Below are 26,159 nucleotides of genomic sequence, written 5' to 3'. Positions count from 1 at the left end.
TTTTTTTTTCTTTTTTCGCGTATGTGAATTATTCTTTGGTCACTGTGCTGTAATGAGATGTTAAACAGTTCGTCAGCGTCAGGATCAGGAGTGGCCATTAGTTTTCCGATTGTACATTCATTAGACTTAGAGAAACATTTGTTGACTCATTCAACATTCGTCATAAGGTTTTCATGCAGGAACATATTCTATCGAAATCATCAGAAAGCATGAGTGTTTCCGTGTTACTCGCTAGCTGGTACCGCATCTCCCTATCGTACATGTGCAACATTCCTTCCTCTTTCAAATCGACAACGCATAGACCCGTAAAGGCTCGGAACTTAACTTGATAAATCCTCGAGCTGTCGTTAAGATGACTGTTCCTCCTCGCAAATCTCAACCAATTGCCAAAAACATTGACCTTAACGCCGCTGACCACCTCCGCCACCTAACAATCCTCCGCCGCCTCCACCGCCTAATAATCCTCCTCCTTCACCTCCACCGCCCAAGCCGCCAAGAACGCCGCCCAACAACCCTCCAACACCATTGGTAACACCACCAACGACATCACCAACTCCTCCAAGCAGGTCGCCCTGTCCAATCTTTCCGACTCCGTCACCTAGGCCGCCAGTGATACCGCTAACGGCACCACCGACACCACGGCCGAGCCCTCCGACCACTCCTCCGAGTGGTCCACCAACTGCGTCGCCGAGGCCGCCGACTGTTCCGCCAACGGTATCGCCCTGTTTGTAGCGCAAGAAGGATTGGCAAGTCAGCAAGCGATCGGTTATTTGGCGGTCAGACCGTCCTGCGTCTGGTTCAACCATTGCCAGATCCTCGACTCTTTTTGCCCCTGTTATCCGAACACATGATCAGATGGAGCGTTGAAGATAGGAAATATGAAGTTGCGACGAAGGAAGGGGAAGTGGAGGGAAGATGGGGTGGAAAGAAGGTGAAGGATGGAAACAGAAAAACAAAAGGGGTCCCAGCAAAGGTCATAACCACCAAAGAGAAGCAAAAAAAGCAATGACGAAATGGCAAAGGGAAATTCAAGCTTACCAGTCCTTTTCCGACACCTCCCACAGTGTTACCCAATCCTGTCGTAACCCCACCAACCGCGCCCAGCGGGCCACCCTTCGCCAACCCATCTGTCGCTCCCGTCACTGTCTGTCCCAATCCTCCCGTCGCCGCACCAAGTGTATCGCCAACACCACCAGCCGCCGCACCAACAGTCTTGCCCACGCCTCCACCAAGTGCGCCCTCAGCCGTGCGTCCAACAGTATCGGTAACGCCCTTGGCCACCTGGCCGGTAGTATCGAGCGCACCGCCGACAGTCTTGCCAACGTTCCCGACAAACCTCGAAGTAGGAATCATCGCCTCGGGCGCGTACTTCTTCTCCTTCTTCTTGGGCGCTTGGGTCTGTTGTTGTTGTTGTTGATCCAACTCAAGCTGCTGCTGCTGCTCAACCTTCTTAGCCCGCTTGGCCGCCTCAGCTTCGGCAGCGGCGGCAGCCTTCTGGCGCGCCGTCTGCGGAGTCGGGACGTGGACCTTGGGCAGCACAGTCTCGGGCTCGACCTTGGCGGGCTTGGAAGGGTTCATGGCCTCGGACTTGCGCACGGCGCGCTTGATGTGCGCTGTCATGGTAGCCGGGCGGATGTTGGGCTTGGGGTTGCCGTCGGCATCGAGAGCGGGCGCGTAGGGTTTGGCTGGCGCGAGAGGCTTGGCGATTGAGGAGCTGGTGGCAGCGGCGACGCGGGCACCGTGGCGAGTCAAAGAGCCGTCGGGGTTGTGATGATGGTGGGCGTGGTGACGACGACCGTGGCGGTGAGAGCTGCTGCTCTCGTGCTTGCTGCTATCGTCAGGTTGTGTCGAGGTATGCCGTCTGTGGCTCGATGTTTTGGTCGTCGTGGTGGGGGCGTGGGTATGGTGGCTCGAGCTGTGCGTATGGGTATGGCCGGATGACGATTTCTTGGTGCTTGTTGAGGGCACTACCTTGTGATGATGGGTGTTGCTGCTGTGAACCGCATGTGCTTTCTTTTCGGCCGGGGCCGAGGTGGAAGCAGTCGGCTTCTTCTTGACGGCATGATCGATTGTCGAGATCTTGTTTTCGTCGATGGCCTTCAATTTTGGCTTCTTGACAACGTTGTCGGTTGTTTCCGCGAGTGGCGTTGATTTGGGCTTTGTCGATGAGCTGCGATGCTTCACTTGTTTGACTTCCTTGGGTGCATCTGCCGTTGTCGTCTTCGTTGTTGTCTTCTTCACCTTGGGAGTAGAAGCTGTTGGGTGGTTCAGTCCCTTGGGTCAGCCTGTACACCGAAAGGGGAAAGTGGGACCTCGACTTACAGACCGCAGCGGACGGCTGCGTCTTGACCGCTGTTGCCGTCGGCATGTTACAGTAGATTTAGGTTCTGGGGGTAGTGGATAGGGCGGCTATCGAGACCGTTGAGATATAGTGTGTCTCGGAGAGTTTTTTGACTTGAAATGCGACGATCCGATCTCTTTGGAAACAAAAGTCTTCTAGAACAGACACCCAGGGTTTTGGGTCTGATATAGGTCGAGATTTGGCACATTGTCACAAGACCACCTACATCCATCACACTGGGCAGCGCACCGGGAATCGTCAGATTATGACGCCCAAAGAGATACAGGATTCCCTGAAACCGTGGGTGACGTCAAAGCGTCCGAACCCCGCGCGATTGAATGACTGCTCGGCGAAAAGAGTGGGCGCAATCGGGTCAGAATCAAGAAAGTATGGGAAGCGAGGAAGAGGATGCCATGCAGAGATGGCTTCCGTCGATGTGATTCGCGAGAAGCCTCTCCACTCGCAACGAAGTGGTGTCCTCGACTGACAACTACTTGCCACATCCATGAACAAGCCCCGATTGGTGATCACTTCTGTCCGAGTCAGCCACATCACTTTCTCAAGAGTATTTTCGACGACATCCATGATTTCACCTTTGGGAGGCCTTGTAGTCGTCGTCAGCGGATGGTCCATCCCAAAATGGCAAGGAGCATGCCAAGCTTTTGTAGGTAGGGTTAGGGTACTCCTAATCGAGGCCGACGAAGACTTCACTGACGACACTATCATGAACAGAAAATCAACAATAGGGTCTTGTAATTCATTGCTACCTATTTTTCTGAGCCTGGCAAAATGTCAGTCATTGCTCGACATTGACCAAAGGGACAAACATGACCGACAGACAGGATGCACGAACCCTTCACCACGCCCCAAACCAAAGACAAATGGCCCCAGCGTCGTGGGCTATCGCTCAATAACTATTTCCGAGGGAGAAAGCCTTTATTAAAATGTGATGGAGAGAAGTCTCAATTTCCGTTCCGTTTCCCTCGCCGTCGTCATGAGCAACCGCCTCCGCAGCAGGCAAGATCACAGCGGGACCACCGTGAGCGTTGCTCCTGTTCCAGGTCGCTCCGCGAGTGTTACAGCCATGGGATCCACGCCAAAACTAACCATGAGCTGAGGATACTCCTTCATCAGGCACGCTCTGGCCTTTCCCGCCTCTGGGGGGTATGAGCAAAACACCCACTCGATGGTTCTCTCCTCCGCATTCACATCCTTGACGTACACATCTTGTGTTTTGAACTCCAAGTTTCTGCAAAGAAATTTATGAAGATGATGAACATCGACAATTTCTCGATTGCCCCTTATAACCAACACCCGGGACTCAGCAGCAGGCAGTTCGTGCAGTGATACCTTATAGGGTCTACGGCGTTGTAGCAAATCCAGGCCATCAATGCTCCTATAACCAAATGCCATTCGTTGACCAGTGCAAAAACTTTCTCTGCGGCTTCTCTCGTGAACATGATCAGTTTGGCCTCCGCATATTGAAGATCAAGTCCTTGAGGCGAGATGTGGCACTGAAAGACTTTGCCCAGAGGTCCATGCAATGAAAGAGCATCAAGTCATATTTTTTCAGTTGTGCCTCGCGGCAGATTGGTCACTGTGAGATTGCAGCTTTCGGACGGTGACACGTTCCTGATCACCCTCGAGTGAATCTCTTGCGTTGCTTCTTCCGTGGCCGCGTTGGCAGAGTTGCTTCCCCTAATGCAATCCATGAGGACAAAATCACGTCGTCTGGCCGGTTGAGTGGGGTGCTCTGTTAGAGATCTTGGCAAGTCGCTGTACTGAGATCAATGCCAACTTGGTAAAGGTCTGCTAGTGTTCGATTGAGTGATGATGGACTAAGGTTGATGTTGGGTTGAATGTGTGCTCGAACTAGGAAGAGCAAGATGCCTGGAGCTGAATTTGATCAACCAGGTTGATCTCCTGTGATAAATACTCCCACTTCCGTGTACCGTTCTTGAACTGATGCTTTAAACGGAACGTTAGTTCCACTGTGTTATGGCGCTGCTTATAAAGGCCTGCTGACGGCAAGAGGCGGAAATGTTTGCGGATGACACACGGGAAGCCCACACAGGCGTCAGACCCTCCCCGAGATCCTTACAGACCAGCTTCCGGAGTAGCACCCGGCTGAAGGTTTGCCAAAGTGAGTTCATGGAGGAGTCTTGTGCCTGCACCTTCGACCTCGATGAGGGCCTGCACTAGGTATCGCGACAATGAACACAGGTCGAGAGCGAATGGGGCAGGGAGTAATGGATATGGACCACTTCAAGGAGTAATGGTCGGATTTTAAGCGAAAGTTGCCGTACCAAAATTGGTCTCAATGTTCTGACTCGGCGATATTGTTGGTATTCGAAAAGCTGATTGAAGGAGAGATAACATAGGCGAAAAAAAGCCAAAAAGCTAAGCGGCCCAACTCCCGGTCGAACCCAAATTTTCCGTTGGAGTTAAGCTTGGCCTACGAAACTACCACGCAGTTTCTGGATCCAACGCGCTACTAGGTAGGCTACTGGACCGTGGTGAAAGGTCTACAATTTGGTGCTTATAAGGTCCTAGTGCAGGTACTGCCACAGGAAAGCAGGTGCCCGTGCCAGTTTGCCGCTGCTGGTGTTGCCCTGGCAGGTTGGTGAATGTGGTGTGGTGGGGTCATGAAAGGACAAGTGAAGGAAGGAACGGGACACCAGCGGTGTGGTCAAAATTGAGCAACGCTCTTTCCTCGAAGGGGTGTCATAAGCTTCAGGGGCATGGATGATGTGGCCAACTTCGTTGCTGATAAGAAACCACTTCACTGCGGATGCAAGTTGTAATGAGTGATACCGAGGAAACTCATCATGTGAGTCAAACATTGGAAAACTAGCGGAGCACTGCAAGTCGAAAGTCGCCGAATTACAAGATACCAGCACACCGCAAACTGATATGTGAGAATTATGCTGAAATTATTAACCTTGATACTTGACCGTGTTTCCCTTTTCCAAGAATCGTGACTGATTCCAAGCAATCAAGAAACGGTGACATGACCGGACCGTAATTAAAAACGGAGAACACTTGCTCTACGTGTTTCCATCACGCTCAAACTGCGTCAAATTGGTGAGTGTATTTCTGAGTCTACTCTACGACCGTGGTCCCATACCATTGTATTCATCCACGTTTCTGTTGTGTATGACTCTGCGATATAAAATTCAGTATCCTGCCTCCCACTAGATCCAATACTTGCCCAAACGAACACCAAATCTCAGCAATGCTCAGCTCGACATGGCGCGTAATTACGCTCACTGGTTGACTTCCCAGGAAGATACTCCAGGCTTTTCATCCTATGTTACTTCAATGACAGCCCGTCGCCGTGGAGAACAGGCCATGGACTGGACAGAATGTCCAAGAAGCCAAGCGAACGGTGCTTTGATAGATCCCCTTTACTACACCCATTTATTCCAGAATTTGCACTCATGAACGGACCACAGTCGCACAATTTTTCCTTCTCAGTCTGCCTATAAAAATACCAAATTCTCCCTCCAATCCCTCCTCACTTTGAACTTCTGGAGTTTGACCTTCCAACCCTTCCAAACGGTCGCCCAGATCTAACGAAACAACATACCCATCCAAGGAAGTTGCTGTTGTGGCCTGGTATTTTTCTGGCCTCATTCAAAAGCATCTACAGCTCAGATTCAGCACATTCAACTACCTTGGTAAATGCATCTTCCCAGAATAATGTTTGGCATCTGGTACTGACTGTCCAATGAGCAACAAGGACTTTACATCCCCAAATTCAAGATGTCCAAGAACAAACAAAACAAATGCGACTCGTTACTCGACACTCAATTGACTTGCTCGGACGATCACATATCTACCCACAAAGCGAGCAACCGTTCAACATCCTCGAACACGCGTACCAACACTTATGTCGCCCCTCACCGTCGGGCAATAACGTCCAATAAGACAAACTCGGAATCTGCGGCCCTCTCCGCTCTTGACTGGCGCCGTAAGGCTGAGACTCATAACTCTACCCCACAGACAAAGGCCGCCGCCGAACAAGCCCTAATCAAGGGCTTCACCCTCCACTTCGTCCACTTCTTTCCGCCCGATGGACACAGTGATGGGTCAGGATCCTACCTTCACAGCGGAGGAAAGACTGAGCCACGATTTCTCCTTGCGCTATAAGGGTGACATCACAAATCCGAAGAACTCCTTGCTGGGAATCTCCCCTGAAGATAACTGCGCCTTGTTCCTGACAAACCTCCCGGTCGGAACAACCGACAAGATCCTTCTGGATGCGCTGGGCATCCACGCCCTTTTCGGACGTGTCTATGCCACGTCCATTGCGCCTACTACCTACGTCGGCGGTCATAGCAGTGCTTCTTGCGCCAAAATCGTGATGTTCAATCGCGAATATGCAGTCTATCTCTACCATTTCAATTACGCGCGCAACCTTCGGATCGCAGGAAGGACCGTCGGTGTGGCCTGAAACGACAACAGGTCCGCACCCAAGATAGAGTTTTCCAAAAGCGCCACTCGCGTCTTGGAGATCCGAGGCCCTGTCGAGGTGGTGAATGTTCACAGGCTTTCGCCCTTATTCAATGCCAATCTAAAATACGACACTCAGGGTGTTGCTACTGTTCTTGAGGACAACCACCAGCGCGTTCTCCGCTGGACGTTCTGCTCTTTTCGCGCTCAGGCGCAAGCTGCCCGTAAGCTGCTGAGGTCCACATGGCCTAGCCTTCACGTCCGTTGGGGTATCGACCCCATGGCCCTACCTATTAACATGTTGCCTGACGCTCAAAGCACTATGCCCGTGTGCCTCCGCTTGCCTCAGCCGCAGTTGATTGACACTGCCGGTAATGCCGACAACGATGATAAGGCGGACGATTTGATCACGTTCTCCGACGACGACGACGATGACGAGGCGGAGTAGGAGTAGGAGTAGGAGGAGGACGAGAAGAAGATTTATGGACCTTGAGCACAGAAAAATATTGTTATTGCATGGTTTATACTTGGGAACGGTTTTGCGAGCCTGTGTTTTGTCAAGCAAGCGGGTATCCGGAGTTGAGGGAGTTAGTGATCGGATGGGAAGACCTTGGCAGCGCTCATGATACCCATTTGTAGGTCGTCCTAGCAACATATGCCAAGGAAAAATAGGAATTCGTAGCTCTACCATTGCCACTCATTACTCAATGTTATTGGATGCCAGAAAGCGCACAAATCTGTAAGCATCGCCGAGTGTCGTTGACGACCTTGACGAAGACAGATTCGCGAGCGTTGGTAGGGATGCTATGCTCGTTTGGCTTAATAGGGTCTACATCTAACGCCAAAAGATATCTGAAGCCCGCATGGCTCAGTGGTAGAGCGCATCACTAGTAATGATGAGGTCGTCAGTTCGATTCTGGCTGTGGGCAAAACCTAATCAAAAATTCTCTTTTTTTCATTTTTTGCCTTCATGCTCTTTGTGTATCGACGTTGTGATTGTTCTTTTTGTTATTATATTTTCTAAGTCTTGTTCAAAGTCAGACGCAGCATGATCGTGAAGGGGTTGTGGAACAATGCTTGTGACTTTGCAGCGCAATGAAAATGGTCTGAAAAGGAAATGAAAGTCACAAATGAGAAAAGAAGAATTTGACTCAACTTATTTGCTATCAATAATGTACAAAAATTCCAAAGTACCGCAAGTACATACAGGAACATGCTTCCTTCCGCTGCAATGCATCATCGTCATCATATGTAAACCCTATGCACGTCATCCCGAGCATAGGTAAGTAACCATAAACACACCCCACTAAACCACCCATCACTCCCATACCGTATCTCTCTCCTGCCATCGCTACAACCAAAAGCTTATTTACTTCCTCAACTTCAACCCAACCTCCAGTCCCAACGGCTTCCTCAAGAAACCCTCCCTGGTCTCCAACCTATCCTGCAACAGCTGAACCTCGTACCTCCTCGCCCACGTCGCCACAATCAGCTTCATCTCCATCTCGGCGACATTCCTGCCGACACAAGCGCGGGGACCATGACTGAAGGGGATGAACGCGTTCTTTTGACGGGTGGTCAAGTTCTCCCACCTCTCCGGCTTGAACTCGTCCGCATCGGGGCCCCAGATCTCCTTGCTGTGGTGGATGCTGTAGGTAGGAACGGAAAGAACGGTGCCGGGCGGGAAGTAGTGTCCCTGGATGTGCACGCCCTGGGGGGCATCAGGAGGGATCTGACGGGGGAGACCGATGCCGGAGGTGGAGTGGTAGCGGAGGGCTTCGTTGATGACAGCTTGCAGGTAAGGAAGGTCCTTGACCATGTCGTAGGTAGGCACGTCAACTTCAGCGGGGATGTTGGCGTCGAGCTCGGCCTGGAGCTTCTTCATGACACCGGGGGTGCGGACGGCGTGGAAGAGGAGGGCGCAGGACGAGTTGGAGGTGGTGTCGGAGCCGGCGATGAGCTGAGTCAGGGCTTCGGCGGTGAGTTCTTCGCGGCCGAGCGGCTGGCCCTTTTCGTCGCGGCCTTCCATCAGGCGCTGCAGGAGATCCTTGCGGGTTTCGGGAGGGGGGTTGTCAAGGCGGGACTTGACGCAGGCGATGGCGATACCGGCCAGGTTCTCGACGGCGGTGAGACCCTTGGTGAAGAAAGCGTCGGGGATGTACTTGGCGAAGGGCTTGAGGGCGGGGTGGATGCCGAGGGTGGCGGAAACCTCACCGCGGCGGTTGAGAATCTCGATAGCGGGCGCGTAGATGGGAGGAGCATCGGGCGAAGAGCGAATCTCGGCCATATCGGCGCCGGAGGAAAGCATGCCGAAGGGCTGACCAAAGGCGAGATCACCGATGACGTCGAAGGCAAGGTAGTTGAACCACTCGAGGCAGTCGAGATGGGCGGCCTTATCGGCGCTCTTGGAGTTCTTGATCATGCTGTCCCACTGCTTGACGAAGAGTTCCAGGTTGGAGTGCATGTAGGGCTCGAACTGCAAGACGGACTTGGCTGAAAAGGTGTGGGAAACGATCTTGCGCTTGCGGGTGTGCTCAGCACGATCGCGGGTGTTGAAGAGACCACGGCGAATGCTGACAAAGGCATCGTAGAAGTCACTGCGGGCTGTTAGCAGGGGGAGACTATGGAGTTCACTATGTCGATGTAGAAAACTTACGACTTGAGGAAACCGTTTCCGTGGCCGTAGATGGTGGGAATGGCAGAGTCATCGCAGATACTGACATGGTTGGGCTGGATACGAACAACGGGACCCAGCTTCTTGTGAAGCTCGTCCACCCTTTCGTATCTGTTACCTCTCCGGCATACTGACAGCAGCCAGAGATCCGTGAACTGGGCTGGGAAGGGAGATGGGATCTTGCGCAGGGCGCTATACGTGACAAAGTAGGGGACAAGATAGTAAAAGACAACCCCCACCAACAGGACGACGGGCGCCCATGGGGACGCGAGGAGTGCGACGATGGCCATCTTGAGAATCTCGATGACTGATCAGCTTGGTTCTGGACGAGTCAAGGAGAGCAGGTCGAGGGAGTGAAATAGAAAAGATGAGAGGAACTGGGCTGAAGTTGATATGTCTATAAGTACAGAGCCAGGCATGTGCACTTGCGGCTGTGAGCGATGCCAACAAGGATCCATATGACGCTAGCCCTCCCGGGTTGGGCCTAGGACGATCAGCTACTGTGTGCGTGGTGGGGATCTTGTTGCATCTTATCCAGTTTCACGTCGCATTACCCTCCTCTGCTTCAAGTTTGTCTGCGTGCTTGTCTCCCTGTTGGTTGTGAACCCCGCGTTGACTCGCGCCTAACTCGACCAGAGTGTGGGCAACCGCCCGGACCGCTCTCCACCATTTTCGTACGGAGACGGCTCGGTCGGTGTAAGTGCTTAGTGATAGATTTAGGTGGAACCGGCCATGGAAATCTTTTCGCGGGGTACAGAGCCAAGCACGGGTTACAGGATGTTGGCGTTTCCTTGTACACGTAATGAAGCGAATTCCGTTTGTTAGAAAGAAAAAGGAGGCAAATCGACTTGGTAATGGCAGATGGAGATAAACTCATTCGGCCCTTTCGGTTTGGCATCTGGTCCCCATCAATGACGCTACCGCCAAACTCCGCCGTTGATCAACCGCCAGCTCCCCAGCGGCCATGGCCCGGTGTTTGATACCGTTCGGTAACTCCACCCGAGTTCCTTTAGCTTTCACCGGGTAGGCTGGCGGTATTTTGGGGTAAATGGGGCTCTTTTCAGGGGCGCAATTGGGCGTTGGGGTCGTCCAAGCACTTGGCCAAGCCGGCCGAGCACCACGGCACGCCGTCCGAGAGGCCCCAGTCCCCCACGAGCCGACGATGCGGTGCGGGGACTGCCGTTCTCCATCGACCCCAATTTCCGAACCGGCAGTGGAGAGCGGCAAGAAGTTTATGTATGGGGGAGAGAAAGTCGGTGGGATCGCCTGGGATGTTTTTGTTTTCTCGATGCTGTCAGGCTGTTTTCCTCGGCGCTCTGACGCTGACAACCTTGATAACCTGCGTAAAGGTTTTCGGCCTCCTCGCGACTCCGAGCCACATCGTTTGTCGCGAGAAGAGAAAATGTGATGTAGTATAAGGTAATCGGTATGGAGCGGTGGCCGGGGTTTGCCTCCATTTTCAGTTCTCTCGGATGTGTTGGACGGATGTTGCAATACTGGGTGGCAAGTGTCTGCGATTATATGTCGTGGTACGTTATACGGTGTATACCGCAACGCATGCTCGAGAATATTGGACGGAATGTCACATCCAGCGCCTATCTCCAAGTTTTCTTTCCTGTACGAGGCGCGATCCCTCGGCAGAATCGTCATCGCCCGAGAAGATGCTTGTGCCACGAGACACAGAAGGTCCGTTCTGTTCCACAGAGAAACAGCCGTTCATGTGTTCCGAGCTGGGTGCTCCCGGCATGAGCGGTCGTTGCCCACCATTGTAACCCCAACTTACCAATGGGTTGGGTCTAACAGAATCTCAAATGCAATTAAATCAGATTCGAGCAACACCACTGCCCCCATGACAGAAAACCGGCTCAACTGGCCTCACGAAAACATCTTCAATACCATGCACAAAGACAGTACCATAGAGGAAAACGACAGAGATCCCAACGTAACACACAGAAATGGTACACAAAACAGTCCATGGGCCGTTGATTTGATTACCCCAGACCCAACATGAGTATGTCATTGCTTTCTGTACAGTAGTACACAACTCTCGATTACATGGCAAAATCATCTCCCCCGCCCCACAACGCCAGCGCCATGCATGCCTAGGAAAGTCGCAACAAATCGCCTTGGACGATTACAATTACAGTCTATGTATTAAACAGGCTACCCAGCCTTGTGTACAATTGAGAGCCGCTAGCTTTTGTCGTCGCCGCTCGTCCGACGGATCAATGGTCATGTCTTGGACTCATTAACGCAGCATATAAGACAAGTCCGGTAGACCGCCAATGATGGAGCCGACAGTAGGTTCATCCTCTGTCGGCTGGCTCTGTTGCTGGCTGCCGAACGCCAGTGTCGGTGTCATTTGGCGGGTAGGTGTCATTTGAGGGGCGATGGGCGACGATATCGCCGATGAAGTCGTCCCTTTCGCGGCAACAGGACTATTGTTTCGAGTCATGGAAGAGTAGGGTGCGATAACTGACGAGGCGGATGAGATGGGAGTAGCCACTCGCGATAAATCGAAGGAGTGAATGGAAGAAGCAGGAGCCGTTGGAGTAAAAGAGGCGGCGATCATGGAGGATGGACGGCTTGGCGTTGCTGAGAACCTCGTGGGACCAGTTTGTTGCCGAGAAGGGGTCTCGAAAAAGGAGAAGTCTGCTGACGCCCAAGGATCCGCTGCCGGAGATGTAACGGGAGCGGTGGTATTAGTTCCTGCGTTAGGTGTGGACATGACCGTGACCGGGGCCGGGCTTGACTGGAACATGGATTCGACTGTTTTTGAGGCTGGAGTAGAGCCCCGAGTTGGGGTCAACGTTGACACTGGTGCGTTGAAATCAGGGAAGCCGCCCACGGTAGATTTCTCCACGGATGGCGAGGATACCATCTCTCCCCAGTCGTCGTCATTATCCTCGACAGCTGTCGTTGCGCTGATGGAAGACATTCCTAGATCCATTGGAGTCACTTTGAAAGGGCTTGGAGCTGGTCGAGATGGTGTCAATGGTAGGGGCGCGGTCATGGGAGGTTGTCCTGTTGAAGCTGGGGAGCCACTATTCCAGCTGAATGTGGCAACTGGTGGTAACTCAAGGCTCGCTGGTCGATGCGGCTGCTGTTTGAGAGAATTGACCGTAATGTTGCCCAAGGGTGAATTACCCAAATGGCCAAATGCACTTGGTGGCTGGAGTGGTTGGACGGAAGAGGGTCGGGTAGGCGGAGTTCTCTTTCCAAAAATCGCATCAAGAGTGACTGGCTCCGCGGAGGAATCCCATCCAAACATGTTCTTTTGCGTCTTGGATATTCCTCCACCTAGGGAAACACGGCCTGCGATGGAGTCTTCCTCCATCCATCGACGGACAGTCTGAAGCGTCTCCTGACATATAGTTGACGTCGACCATGCGACCCTTCTATAGTTGTCGTCGTCTCCCACGTTGTGTTTGCGCGACGATCCGAAACGAGATATGCGGTACCAGGCCTTGCGCTCTGAGATGCTGTTAAAGCTATCAGTAATGATGTGGTCCGATACGTCGGCGTATGGAAACAACGGTTTGACGTTGGTGGATGTGTCAAATAGCTTGTCTACATTTGACAAGTCAATATTTAAATTCAACGCGCCGAGTTTGGTCACGGATTCGTTCAAATGGCCTAGAGGGCTGCCCATCGACTGCGCTAGAGATGTCGTGGGGGAAGATTTATGCTGTGGAGAAGGTTTCTGAACCTCTTTTGGCGTTGATGGTCGTTCTGGGGTTGGAGACTTTGGTGGTGATTCCTTGACCTCAGGATCTTCAAAATCACCAAAATCCGACGCCTCCTCCGAGATGTCCTGATGATGGGGACTTAGTGAGCTTTTGCTTTGTGCGCGTCGTATTACCGGGGACTCCTGGTTCTTGGCTTTTGCTATTCCATCAAACCTTTCCACCAGTTCCTGCACAATGCCAGACGGTTTTCGTTTGAGGCGTGGCCTTGCGCGGGAGTCGTCGTCGATGGAGGTGATGGGCGAGTCTTGCTGTTCGTCTCCATGATCGGTATCGTCGCCAGAAGGGGAGGTTGAACGAGTCGGTTGACGGCCAGCATTCGATTCCACGCTAACTCGTATTGGATCGCTCTGAGCAAATTCCACCTCTTTCTCTGCCTTTGCTCCAGTCGGCTTGTTCTTTTCTTCCTCGTTTGCCTGATCCTTGGGCGCATCCTCCTCTTCTGCCCAATCGGGGTTCAGCTCAGGCAGTTTCCCTGTGCCGACGCCGTCTTCTTCTTCGGTGATAGACTGAGGTAGGTTGAGCACCAGGCGGGGAGTGATGCCGCCATCGTTGTGGTGTGTATGTGAGTATTCGGCGGCCCACGGATCAGGGGACGGTTGTCGAAGTACGGGCGCGATGGGTGAATTTGAAGATGCGATATTGTCTGGCAAGGCGATGGGATTGGATTTGGCGAATTCTTCGTCCCTGATGGAGGCAGCAATACTAGGGCTGCGCGACCTGAAGCCGTTATCCCGTGACGGCGCGATCAAACTCGGACTCCGAGACCTCCAGCTGTTCTCTCTCGACGGTGCGACTAGACTAGGACTGCGAGACCTGAAGCCATTGTCTCGGGACGGGGCCGCAAGACTTGGACTCCGAGACCGCCATCCACCTGTCCACCCCGACTGCGCGGTTGTTGTTGTTGTGTGTGTTCCCAACCCATCTGGGGCAGCCCAGTCTCCGAACCCATCTCCATTATCGTCTGCCCATGGCGAAGGAGCCGTGATAGCTGGTAATCGGGGCGAGTTGCTGGCGGAGAGCAGGGCTCGCTTGGGAGGCTCGAGGTCGGATTTCTTTCTCGTCAAGCTGTGTCCGTGGTCTGCTGGTGCATCTGCTGTAGCCCATGGTGAGCCCCATGGATCGTCCATTCTGTTGTAACTATAGGGACCTCTTCTGCTATGGCGCCAACGGTCATGTTGCGCGCACCTGGCGTCGACTATGTGCAGCTAAGCATGTCGTGTATCCGATGTTTCCGTTGTATAATTCGATCTAGGCGTCGTCTGGCGTGTTCCTGTGCTCCAATTGAGCCTGGCCGTGATCGAGAACTCAAAAGGCGGGAGTGTTTGTGGACTGGCGAACAGACACCGAAATGGATGTTGAAGCTTCCATGGTTTCAATGCCTGGATGCCAAATGCACATGTCAGGGGGCCAGCATCGGTCTGTTCTGCAAAGACGTTTATCTTGTAGTAGCAGCTGCGAATGGCCCATGCCCCGGATGATCCGGTGCCCTTGCTACAGTTTATACATCTCCGCAAAACGCTTGCCCAGGCCCCTGTTGAAGAAACTTGGCTTGGGCTTGGCAGACGGGAAGACGGTTTGGGGGCCCCACTTGCTGATAAAGCACAGGCCGATTCGAGGCCGATCCAGGCGCATTTCATCGCTTTCCCATTTTCAACGGCAAAGATTCATCAGCGACTTTGACTTTTGACAATGACATCGTCCGACCCAATTTACAAATTCCACAAACTCCAAAACACCAGAAACTTTCAAAACGGCTGAGAGGAACCTGCTGTCAATCACACACATCGTATCGCGACATTGAAATACTGAACAGCCAAAATGTCTCTCACAAAAGTCAAGCATATTGTCCTGGTATGCATCCCCGGTCATCCATGGGTTCTTCCATAGGCTGGACCCCACCATCGCCCAAAAAGATGTCATTGCTGACCAGAACACGCAGGTCCTCTCGGGCAAGGGAGGTGTTGGAAAATCATCTGTCACTACCCAGCTTGCCCTTTCTCTTTCGCTTGCGGGCCATTCCGTCGGAGTCCTGGATGTTGACCTTACAGGCCCCTCGATTCCGCGAATGTTCGGTATCGAAGATGCCAAAGTGACACAAGCTCCTGGCGGTTGGTTGCCTATTACCGTCCACGAAGCTGACCCATCAGCCGGCATTGGATCCCTTCGCGTCATGAGTCTCGGCTTCCTCCTTCCCAAGCGGGGTGATGCCGTCGTCTGGCGTGGACCAAAGAAGACCGCCATGGTTCGCCAGTTTTTGACCGACGTGTTCTGGGACGAGACCGACTATCTCCTTATCGACACGCCTCCTGGCACCAGCGACGAACATATTTCTTTGGCGGAGAACCTGCTGCAAAAGGCACGACCTGGTCAGCTTGCTGGTGCCGTCGTGGTCACCACCCCTCAAGCTGTGGCAACTGCCGATGTTAGGAAGGAGCTCAACTTCTGCCAAAAAACCAGCATTCGAGTTCTCGGTGTTGTGGAGAATATGTGCGGTTTTGTTTGCCCCAACTGCAGCGAGTGCACAAACATTTTCATGAGTGGTGGAGGAGAGGTCATGGCCAACGACTTTGGCGTTCGGTTCCTTGGCCGTATTCCGATCGACCCTCAGTTTCTCGTTCTTATCGAGACAGGCAAGCGACCAACATACCCAGCAGGCACCACGGTCGATGGGAAAGATGTATCGACTCCTGCTGGGGCCAGCGCGGCTGAAGAGGTGGGAGTTAAGGATGGCTCGCTTCTGGTGCACAAGTACAAGGACTGCTCCCTTGCACAGATTTTCAGCAAAATTACCGCCGATGTGATATCCGCTGTACAGCAATGAAAGGAAACCTATTCCAGACTGGGAATTGAACCAAACGCTCGACTCTCTTCCGAGAGCTTCCTCCAACGCCCGGCTTTCCATGCTGGATCCTCTCCCGGTACCAGCTCACCGGACGAACGGCTTGGCTCCAGCCGGAGCTTCACCGTTTGACGCATGCACGCGGATCCAAACTAATGTATGCAGCACAAACATATGCCCGTCGTCCATATGGGCAGTACAAGTCACTGCCGCGACCCGATGGACCAATTGCTGGTGTTGTTGGAAGGAGGACCGGAAAACAACTCAAGTTGACTGAGTTGGCACCTAATCAGACAATCATGCAGAAGCGAGACAGCCATGAGGGGTCGTTGATACTTGTCGTGAGCAACTGAGACCTCCTTCATCAAAAACTATGCGACATCCTTGCCGTCCTTCTCCGGGATGCGGACAAGGCCTTGTGTCCTCGTAGAAGGTCGGGGTCCCTCATCCACAGCCTTATCTTCCCGCTTTTCCGCTTACCGGACCTTCTGCGGCGCTTTGAGAGTATGGATTAGGATAGGGGATTATGACTTCACGCAGGTTGAGTTTGAGCCTAACACATCGATGGCGATCATGAATAGCTTGCTCCGATAAACATGTCATTTCAAAGCCCTTATAAGACCTTCTACATGGCGAGCAAATGATGACCTCAAAGCCGAAAATAATGCACTATACCATCGTGCTTGAACGGAGCCTGTGAACTCTACTACCGCATCCTCTCATTCAACTGGGTTTTATTTAACTCTCTTACAGTCTAGCGTATCTGGGAGGCACTTCAGAACTGGAGTGCCATCGTGGCCGGCGGACTTAGCGAACCACCCAGCGCTTGACTTGACAGCTGGCATTCAAGTGACCTGCAGCGGTTCGAGCGGATGATCCAACCGTGCCATCGACCTAAACTAGAGAAGGTTTAGTTTTTGCGGGTAGATAAAACCCAGTTGAGTGAGAGGAAGCAGTAAGCTATGTGAACTGAATTGAGCAGGATGGCGGCTATAGTGTAAATGTGGCGGATTCCCAGCGGATGATCCCGCAACTACCTACCTATGGGCTTTTCCCCGCGTGCCGTGCCCCTGGATGCCCCCATACCGGAAACTTTATTTCCACTTTGTTCCTTTGCTCGTAGGACAGGAATCTTGGAAGACCGACATGGAACTCAAAGAACCGAAGAATTGCATGCAGAATGATGGAACACGGTCAAGTCTCTTGACAAGACTTCATTGCCACATGTCCTGCATGTATCATCTCACGTTTTGCGATCTTGCAATTAGTAAACATTGAGATTTCTGAAAGTTGTGTTCCGAGTTGAGTTGTAATTGATGAGACCAGTCACAGGCCTCGGAATCAAGTGTTCTCGATGTTGCCTCCACGGCCGGGGCGCCTAGAACACAGTGAAACCCACATGCAGTTCGCATGTTAGCACTTTACTCCTATGCTACATACCGTAGCCTAACAGAAGCTGTCGGCCGGCTTTCGCAACGCTGGACCTTGCAGCGCCGGGGACGAGGTCGATCTTGGGGGCGCAGTGGGCTGCTCCTTCTGGAATTCCCACTTGTCCCCCGCCAAACAGGGCCGGCCGGGGCCAAACCTCCAGCAAAACCCAAATCCCACTTTTTTTTCGGCCTCCCGTCCATAAAATTTCAAAATCTCTCATCAGGCGCATTGCAACCCCTCCTTCTGACCTTTTCAACTGTTTTGATCCATTCTCAAATTACCCCTTTGACGACGAAATCTCCCTTCTCTCAAGACCTGTATTTTCTTGCCAGTTTTATCGGATTACGCACCACCGCTACATTGTGAGTCTTTTACCGATCAATTCCATCCCGACACGGCCTTTCGTCCCATCTCGATTCATCGCAAATACCCCCCTCCTCTGCTTTGCGCCGACGGCCAATACTCTCTACCACCGGCCTCGGCGGGAGGACGACTCTTGCCAGACGGCTTCACATCCATCCAAGATTCACATGCCCAAATGGCTACCCGAATTCCGCTTCTCCTCGCCCGTACAGTCTCCCAATACTGTCCCGGGCTCCTCGTCGCTTCTCGCTCCCCTCTCTGCCGCCGCTCCATGAGCTCGATCGACCTCCTTCCCTTCCTGTCCAAGCCTGCAAAGTGCGGTTCTTGTTCTCCCAAACCACTTCCCCTTGACTAACCATCTCTTTGCTAGGCCTAAATAGCATACTTTCCAATCATCCTCATAACCAACATCTCGGAGCCTGCCCGCGTCCCTCGACCCGGTTCTCTCGACCTTCCCTCACTGCCCGATATCGCCCATAGGTATCGGTTGTGTTGTGACCACGGCGAACTCGACGACAAAGCCCACCATTCTGCTCTCAAAGTTCTATCTCCTCCCGCTTCGTACTCGACCTCCCTAACGTCTACTTCGTGAGACGTTCAGCTACCTTCATCCACCTGCTGCTGGCGAAGCCAGCCTCTTAAAGGACACCACAATCCTGTGGGCCTACTCTCTCAGACGAACGCCATCAAAGTTCATCTGAGCGGCAGCTAGTGTCCCGCGGACGCTTCGTTTTAGAAGACACACTGTCAACAACCCTAAAATCGATTCAAAATGTCTGGCCTCGGAGTTCCCGCCATTCCCACCAACTACACCTTCTCCCCTTCCGAGGGCACCCCTTACCTTACCATCAACCACGATGTCGCTGCCGACCTCGACTCCACCAATGCCTTTGAAGGCCCCGAGAAGCTCCTTGAGGTCTGGTTTGCGCCCAGCGCCAAGGCCCTCCCTGCTGGCGTTAAGGAGGGTGGCCTGAAGGCCGTCAACCCTGACTCCTGGACTCCCATGCTTGATTTGGTCCACTGTAAGGTCCTGTCCATCATCAACTCCGAGAATGTGGACGCCTACCTCCTCTCCGAGTCCAGCATGTTTGTGTTCCCCCACAAGATCATTCTCAAGACATGTGGTACCACTACTCTGCTGCTCGGTCTGGACTTGATGCTGCGCATCGCCGCCGCTGAGGCTGGATTTCCCTACCACAATGTGGCTTCTTTGGACGACCCCAAGGTTGCCGCTACTCCTCTACGCGTCTTCTACAGCCGCAAGAACTTCTTGTTCCCCCAGAGGCAGCGTGGCCCCCACAAGAGCTGGAGGGACGAGGTTACCTTCTTGGATAGCATGTTCGAGAACGGCAGTGCCTACATGGTTGGAAAGATGAACGGTGACCACTGGTACCTCTACATTACATCCCCCACCAGCTCCCTCACGCCTCCACGCACGCCTACTTCGAGCCGTGGTGTCAGCCCTAGCCGTAGGTCCAAGATCCCTACTGGTATCGTGGCCCCCTTTGGAGGTGTTATCGAGAACAACGAGGATGAGACTTTGGAGATCCTGATGACCGACTTGGATCCCGAGAACGCCAAGAAGTTTTACCTTGATGAAGCGGCCGCGATCGCCAAGGAGAAGCTCTTTGCCAAGTCTGAGGCGAACGGAGATGCCTCTTTTGACGTCTTCAGCAGCTCCGGAGACTGCGATGCCGATGGCCAGGCTGTTCTTCCCGAGGCCCTTACCACTGAGGGCCACGCCTTGGGCACTGTCGTGTCGGAGGCATGCGGTCTTTCCGCCGTGTACCCCACGTCCACCTATCCCGATGCTCGTGTCGATGCCTACCAGTTCTCGCCTTGCGGCTTTTCTGCCAACGGCGTTGTGCCCGCTGTTGCCGGCGCCGACGGAGCTGTTTCCAAGGCCGGTCACTACTTCACCGTCCACGTTACCCCTGAGCCTCAGTGCTCTTTTGCCTCCTTTGAAACCAACGTTCCCGCACGCCAGAATGGACGGCAGACAGCTGAAGTCATTGAGCAGGTTGTTAACATCTTCCGCCCTGGACGTTTTAGCGTGACTTTGTTCGAGGCTAAGGGCGCATTGGCTACCACACCCGGCGAGGATGCTGATGATACTCGTCGCAACTGGGGCGCCGCTGCCAAGCAGCGTATGGAGCGCATCAACGGATACCGTCGTGTTGACCGCATTGTTCACGATTTCGAGGATTATGACCTCGTGTTCCGCTACTATGAGCGCGAAGACTGGGTTGGAGGTGGAGGAGCCAGGATGGGCGAGGAGTTCTAGAGTGGTTCCAAGCGACTGGATGAACTGAATATCATCACGACCTTTTCCATTTCTCGTCATTTCTGCATACATTCCATTCACAATTATTAGCGATGTCCATCCCTACGTTCTGCCTGTTGCTTCGTATTTGCTGCGGCGAAAAGTTCTGGTGCCTGTAAAGATGTTGCTTCCACTTCATCGGATTGGTCATGTCCAATTCATCCATTGTTCCTCTCATCACTGCAATTCACCTTCATTACCTATTGTCATCCATGGCTTGTCTTGTTCTTGCCAATGGTACCATGGACATAGATGACTACCTGCTGCGTCATTGCCATGATCACCTTGGCTGAGACCTACCCCGAACTTCACATTCCAGTTCCTGACCCACGCCCCATCAAAGAATGTCTTTTCTCCAATCCGGAACGGGCGCCGCAACATTCATCAGCTACTGTCCAGCAGTATGGGAATCACCGAACACGCTGTCACGTAGCGGCGTGGTGGTCTTCCTGCCACAATTCTATGTGAGTCCCCGCCCACGCGACGCCAACCTCTGCGTTGAGGCCGCGACCTCAGCAAATAACGTATTCTCCCTTATCAAGTCGAGTCCCTCTTGACCTTCGTACCTCTATCTTCAACTGGACAACGGTAGAACGGCCACTTCGAGAAGTTGCGGACGACCACGACAACAGGTATCGCTGGCGATATCAACGAGATCTTGAGCTACTGCACCTCTGCATCGTGGAACAACGCGTACGACATGGATCAACAACCTACTGCTTCTGACGCTGTGAGCAGCGTCGAAAAGCAGGAACTCTCAACACCACCACCGCCAGAGCCGCGATTTGGAGGATGGATGCCGACAGTTACTCTTACGGGACTGTGTATCACGTTTCTTGCATCAACATCTGGAATCATCGTGTCAATCCTTTATTTGGCGAAGAAGATTGCAGCAAATGACAACCCGATGCTGAGCATTGCGCAGAGTTTCATGCTTTTTGCTGTAAGTTACCCTTCATTCTCCTTTCCCCACTCTGATATAGCCCCATTTTGATGCTAACCCTCTCGTAGTCTATCCTTTCTATGGCTTACATCGGTTACCATATTCGAGCCACCAGAGCTGGCAACACCCTCTACGGAATCCTGGATTCACAGGGTCGCAAGACCCTACATCCCGTTCATGCCCGTACAAGGATGCTGATAATATCTGCCACCTCCGTCTGGGTGCTTACAATCATACTCCTCGCCGTTGGCATATACTTTGGCGGAGGTGGCAGCAAGGCGGTCCTCCTCAACATGGACCTCTTTGCTTCTGTCATGGCCAGTCTTTCCCTCAGCATCGAATGCTACGTCGTCTTCAGGGTAGATCGTCCCTTTCTGCTCCCATGGTTATCACCATGGGATGCAAGGACCAGGCCGCGCAGGTTTGACTCCGAAGGGAATCCGATCCCCATGCAGATAGTACCGATGGACGGATTTGCTAGGGGGTTCGACCCTTCAATCCTCGAGCGCGGGTCCTCGCCTGCCAGAAGTGCCACGCCTAAGAACCCCACTCACGTATCTCTACCACCCAGCCCAACGCCTTCGAGACCCGGGGGTCCACGACCCATGATGCCAGCAAAATCGGATAGTATCCTGAGCGGCTCAACTCTTCATGACGGTCAGAGTGTTCATGGCGTATCTGGACCAGGCTATACTCTTCCAAAGCCGCCACCGGCGACTTATCAGAACACTGAACCACAACGTATAGGGCCAGAGGCTCCTGTGCTTCAGACCCCTGGTCACAACTACTCCAATTCTGCTGAGATTTTCACCAATGTTCCATTATCTCCCACTCCTTATCTCACTCAGAATTCACAGCCTTGGAATCCGCAGTCGGTTGTAACGCAGACATCACCCACAATGACCAGCCTGCAAGCACCGCACCCTCCTCCTCCACCGGTTCCTAACATGACCTATGCGGAAGCGCTACAGCAGCAGCAGCAGCAGCAGCAGCAACAGAAGCAACAACCAGGGCATTATTACCAACAACACCCGCAGCATCACCAACCCTACCAGCCCTATAGCCCGCAGCAGTATCAATACGGCCCACATCCACAAGTTCAGCACGCGCCGACCCAACAGCCGTCTCTTTACCAACATCAATACCAGTATCCTCCGAGTCAATCGCCGACCCAATGGGCGTATCCTCAGCAACCAGCCGCCGTCTATGGAACGGCAGGACCAGGAAATATCTCGCCTATGTCGACGATAACAGACTATCGGGATGCGAATAGCGAACCGGTGTCACCGATAACCCGGCAGAATAGTGGGATGAGCGCGCAAGTGAGGAGCATGCCAGGAACATTCCGGGATGGGGGTTAATGCGAGCGAGGAAGATGGGAACAAGTTAGCAAGGATGACTCGGCGCGACCGGTGCCTGTCGGACCCATGGTTGGAATAAGGGACTTGGAAAGCGTGGAGTTTGGGTGTTGCAAACAGGACACTGCCTTTGCGCGTCGCATCACTTGAGCCAATATGGGAATGGGAGAAAATAAGAAGGAATATAATCGAAGCTGGATTAATAGTACTTGGGTTACATAGCATTGATAAGAATAAGAATACAATCAGTACACAATCAGGTGCGTATCACCTTGCGAGTTGTTCTTACCACGGGTTAAGGTTGAGGTGTGTAATAGTGTTGGCCAAATGCCCCTGCTAACACATATGCCATGGGTTTGTTAGTCAAGCTGTTAGTGCATCGAGATCGGCGCGGAAGACATGAAGTCACCGTTCATCCCATCTCTCGCTGACGGGGCGCGATGTTGCGCTACACTCTTAACCAGTAGCTATCAGTGGAATAAGTACTCGCATTTGCTCCCCTTCGAACCGTTTGCTTGCAATGTGAGCGACAAGAGTAAGTACCTTGCACCTTCCATTACACGTGACAGCGTGTCCCAACCTGATGTAACGACGTCCATTGACAGGCAACCGCCAGGCAGCAGTCGCGATTGTGGGACTCGCTTCCAATTGACAACAGGCACACGGCGTACCTGCCATCTTATTGTTTGGAAGTGTAAAAATCGACGCGGTTGCTCTGGGGATCCCGTTCGCTTCTTTATATCCTGTCTACTTCTTCGTTCCCTCCACGCAGGCCTCCCCCCGCCTTCTTTCTTTTCTCCAAACATCGCGATTTCTCATCTGTCCCAAGCTTTCGCAAGCGCCACTAACTTTTCACATCGCCACATTCTACAACCTCAACCCAGTCGTATTTACTTCGATAACCGTCCCAACAGGTCACTCCTTCTTCCTCCATATCCCTCACGCCTTCTACTCTCTCTCAAACACCACTCACTTTGCGGCCCCGCCCCACCCCGAACCGAGTCCGGGTCGCAACCACTGCAGCCACAAGCAGACCCTTCTGCTCATCAATCACACCTTCTCTCATCTCAAACACCACTCGCTGCGCCTCGCTGCAAACTCGACCGGGTCGCTGTTGTCTTAACGGAACCCATCTTACTCGACAAGCATACCCCTCCTTCTCTCTCTTGGAACATCACGACTCTCAAACGCTCGCAAGCGTTACTCACTTTACACCTCACTGCAGCCTCAACACAGCAACCGCACAAATGGCAACAACAACACCAATCATGGATACTCAGGCTCCATCACCACAGCCATATCTGACGCGCATGCCCCAAGAAGTTCTGACAAGGATCACCTACTTCGTCAGAACACCCGACCTTTGCAACGCGCGCTTGACGTGCAAGTCGTTGGAAAATGCCCTCTACTACTCGTTTGCGTACGAGTTCTTCCGCAAGAAGCAGTTCATGATCTACGGCCCTAGTCTCCAGGTTCTCGTTGACATATCAAAACACCCGAGCCTTTCTCACCATCTTAAGCATGTCATCATCGGGACCGACCAAATTCTCCCACCTAACAGAATCAGCGCGGCAACCGACGATCAAAAATCCCTGAACTGGCACCTAGCATACGCTGACCAGCAAACACTGTTGGTATCCGGCCGGGCACGCGACATGCTCGTTGAGGCGTTCAGGAACTTGCGCCACCTTGAGATCATCGATCTTCGAGATTTCCATTCCTCCTCTCGGACCCGCGACGGCGACGCGACTTGGAGCAGTTATGGCCATAACACCCTCCTTGAAACCACCGGAGTAAAACCGTTCACGGGACAGCCACGGGCTGGAGAGGAAGACTATCCAACCCGCTTGTTTTCGCTCATCATCCACGCCTTGGCTGCTGCCAAAGCCCGCCCAGAAGGCATCGAAGTGGTGATTAGGGAGAACTGGGCAGTCCGCGAGCACGGCTTTCTGGTTCCCACTTATCTAGAGCCTGATCTTCTGCCGATACTTGCGGGTCTCAAAAAGCTGCACCTCGTGCTAGATATCAACACGGTCACATATGTAAATGTCGGGATTCAGTACCTCCTGTTCAAGAAGTTCCTGGCACTCACTCCAAACCTTACGTGGCTGAGAATCAACTTCAGGAGATGCTTTTCGAACCATGGAGAGGAAGAGGCTTTGCTTAAGTGGCTCGCCAGTTCCCTCCGCCCTGGCGCATGGTCTTCCCCTGGCCTAACCAACGCTGATCCATCCCGCTTCCCACCACCGGTCGAGCTCGACCACCTGGAACAGCTGGACATCGGACAATGCAGTGTTTCGACAAACACGCTTGCTCGCCTATTTCGCAAGTTCTCGCCCACCTTGAAAGCGATTAGCCTACGCAGGGTCAAACTCCAGCAAAACTCCGACCAACACTCATTCGACATGGATGATGATGAGCAAAACCCATGGATCAAATTCTTGCGTAGCCTTAAGAAGGAGTCATTTCCACATCTTCGAGAACTGAGCCTGGGTCACTTGGAAGCTGTGGTAAGATCTAATGCTTCCAGGGCTGTACTCCACTACCCGGTGGTAGAGTTTGTCAATCCAAACGAGGCCGAGAAGAAGAACGGCACTCCAGCAACAGGGTATCAAAACCTGAAGGGGATGGTTAATGCCAAGAGGGATAGGACCTACACTGGCCTGAAACTGGAGACCTTTCTCAGCAACCCTGCCGCGGACATAGCTACGCCTAGCAAGCACATCACAGGCGTTCCGAGTATGCACCACTTTCCTTTCTACCAACCTCATTACATTCATCACCTACATCACCTATATTACCTCCACCACCCTTATCACCTTCATCACCTCTACCAAGCTTACCACCCTCATCACCTTTACCAGATTTACTACCCACACCACCCTTATTACACTTACCATATTTACCACCTTCACAACCCTCAGCACCCTCACCACTACGTCTACTACTAGACCAGTCACATCGGCCTCAACAGTCCTTCCAAGCGGAAGCCAGTCACACACCACTCTGTTGCCCCTGCTAACGACACTTTTCAGCGCGTGGACATTCCTCGGACAACGAATCGGACTTCGATTCAGAGGACGATGATGACGAGGAATTGAGTGATGATGATGGCAGTGCATCACCGCTCCACTAATAGCGACCGACGAAGACAGTATAGACAGCGAAGGAGTAGTTATCGAGGGAAAAGACAATATTGCGTTGATTGCTTGAAGGATCGCAGATGCCCAACATCTGCCAAGAAACTGTGTAGGTCGCACATAAGATGCAGGAACTGGTTAGGCACTGGCAAGCGCTCACACAAACCAATCTACCTTTCGTTGCTGGGTAATTTCAAGAAAATGTTTCCTTGTTCTTTACTTCTTCCTATGGATCGGTTTGGTCAAGTAGATTATGCAGGCGCATAATTGCTACCAGTTAGTTCAGTTCGAATTGTCTAGATTATCAATCTCTTTGTTCGTTCCCGGTTTTCTGGTTCAGCCACTAACAATCAGGGCCCAAGGCCGCGGTGCGTCGCCACTAACTGATGTTAACAACGTCACTCCCCCCTGTGACTGTCCCTGTCCCTGGAAGTTCCATGATGTGATCATCATCTCCACAACCTTAATTCGACCACAGAAACCCACAGTTGCCCACTTTCAGCTCCGGCTTCACCAGTGACTCCATTGACATAGCCACAAAAA

At 52.7% G+C, this 26,159-nt stretch overlaps 8 protein-coding genes and 1 non-coding gene across 9 annotated transcripts; 6 read left to right on the top strand and 3 right to left on the bottom strand.

The window, feature by feature from the left end:
• Positions 1-171: 171 nt before the first annotated feature.
• SMAC4_03162 (uncharacterized protein) lies at positions 172-2,622 on the bottom strand. The gene is made up of 3 exons (XM_066089900.1): positions 2,323-2,622; positions 1,039-2,255; positions 172-722 (listed from the first exon to the last, which is right to left on the bottom strand). Exons 1-3 carry the CDS (start codon positions 2,366-2,368, stop codon positions 402-404), a joined length of 1,584 nt encoding a protein of 527 aa, XP_065946217.1. The 5' UTR covers positions 2,369-2,622; the 3' UTR covers positions 172-401.
• Positions 2,623-7,076: 4,454 nt separating this feature from the next.
• On the top strand, positions 7,077-7,244 carry SMAC4_03161 (uncharacterized protein; the record flags this gene model as incomplete). The annotated part of the gene is made up of 1 exon (XM_003349525.2): positions 7,077-7,244. One exon carries the CDS (start codon positions 7,077-7,079, stop codon positions 7,242-7,244), a length of 168 nt encoding a protein of 55 aa, XP_003349573.2.
• A 409-nt stretch (positions 7,245-7,653) lies between these two features.
• Positions 7,654-7,725, top strand: SMAC4_13280. The gene has a single exon. It is a non-coding gene; the product is annotated as a tRNA-Thr (tRNA).
• Positions 7,726-8,165: 440 nt separating this feature from the next.
• SMAC4_03160 (uncharacterized protein) lies at positions 8,166-10,466 on the bottom strand (the record flags this gene model as incomplete). Its single annotated transcript, XM_066089899.1, has 2 exons — positions 9,453-10,466; positions 8,166-9,393 (listed from the first exon to the last, which is right to left on the bottom strand). Exons 1-2 carry the CDS (start codon positions 9,758-9,760, stop codon positions 8,166-8,168), a joined length of 1,536 nt encoding a protein of 511 aa, XP_065946216.1. The 5' UTR covers positions 9,761-10,466.
• Positions 10,467-11,718: 1,252 nt separating this feature from the next.
• On the bottom strand, positions 11,719-14,346 carry SMAC4_03159 (uncharacterized protein; the record flags this gene model as incomplete). The annotated part of the gene is made up of 1 exon (XM_003349523.1): positions 11,719-14,346. The coding sequence occupies one exon, from the start codon at positions 14,344-14,346 to the stop codon at positions 11,719-11,721; it is 2,628 nt and encodes an 875-aa protein (XP_003349571.1).
• A 570-nt stretch (positions 14,347-14,916) lies between these two features.
• Positions 14,917-16,737, top strand: SMAC4_03158 (uncharacterized protein). Its single transcript, XM_066089898.1, has 2 exons — positions 14,917-15,070; positions 15,159-16,737. Exons 1-2 carry the CDS (start codon positions 15,038-15,040, stop codon positions 16,038-16,040), a joined length of 915 nt encoding a protein of 304 aa, XP_065946215.1. The 5' UTR covers positions 14,917-15,037; the 3' UTR covers positions 16,041-16,737.
• Positions 16,738-17,503: 766 nt separating this feature from the next.
• SMAC4_03157 (uncharacterized protein) lies at positions 17,504-20,386 on the top strand. The gene is made up of 2 exons (XM_003349521.2): positions 17,504-18,167; positions 18,223-20,386. The coding sequence occupies exon 2, from the start codon at positions 18,625-18,627 to the stop codon at positions 20,134-20,136; it is 1,512 nt and encodes a 503-aa protein (XP_003349569.1). The 5' UTR covers positions 17,504-18,167; positions 18,223-18,624; the 3' UTR covers positions 20,137-20,386.
• Positions 20,387-20,519: 133 nt separating this feature from the next.
• SMAC4_03156 (uncharacterized protein) lies at positions 20,520-22,924 on the top strand (the record flags this gene model as incomplete). The annotated part of the gene is made up of 3 exons (XM_066089897.1): positions 20,520-20,639; positions 20,768-21,118; positions 21,187-22,924. 3 exons carry the CDS (start codon positions 20,520-20,522, stop codon positions 22,477-22,479), a joined length of 1,764 nt encoding a protein of 587 aa, XP_065946214.1. The 3' UTR covers positions 22,480-22,924.
• A 193-nt stretch (positions 22,925-23,117) lies between these two features.
• Positions 23,118-25,945, top strand: SMAC4_03155 (uncharacterized protein). Its single transcript, XM_003349519.2, has 2 exons — positions 23,118-25,215; positions 25,512-25,945. Exons 1-2 carry the CDS (start codon positions 23,724-23,726, stop codon positions 25,610-25,612), a joined length of 1,593 nt encoding a protein of 530 aa, XP_003349567.1. The 5' UTR covers positions 23,118-23,723; the 3' UTR covers positions 25,613-25,945.
• Positions 25,946-26,159: the final 214 nt, after the last annotated feature.

This window comes from Sordaria macrospora, chromosome 2 (genome assembly GCF_033870435.1).
Source record: "Sordaria macrospora chromosome 2, complete sequence".
NCBI lineage: Eukaryota > Fungi > Ascomycota > Sordariomycetes > Sordariales > Sordariaceae > Sordaria > Sordaria macrospora.
The sequence above is the reverse complement of the archived record's forward strand: the minus strand, read 5'-3'. Positions and strand labels throughout refer to the sequence as shown.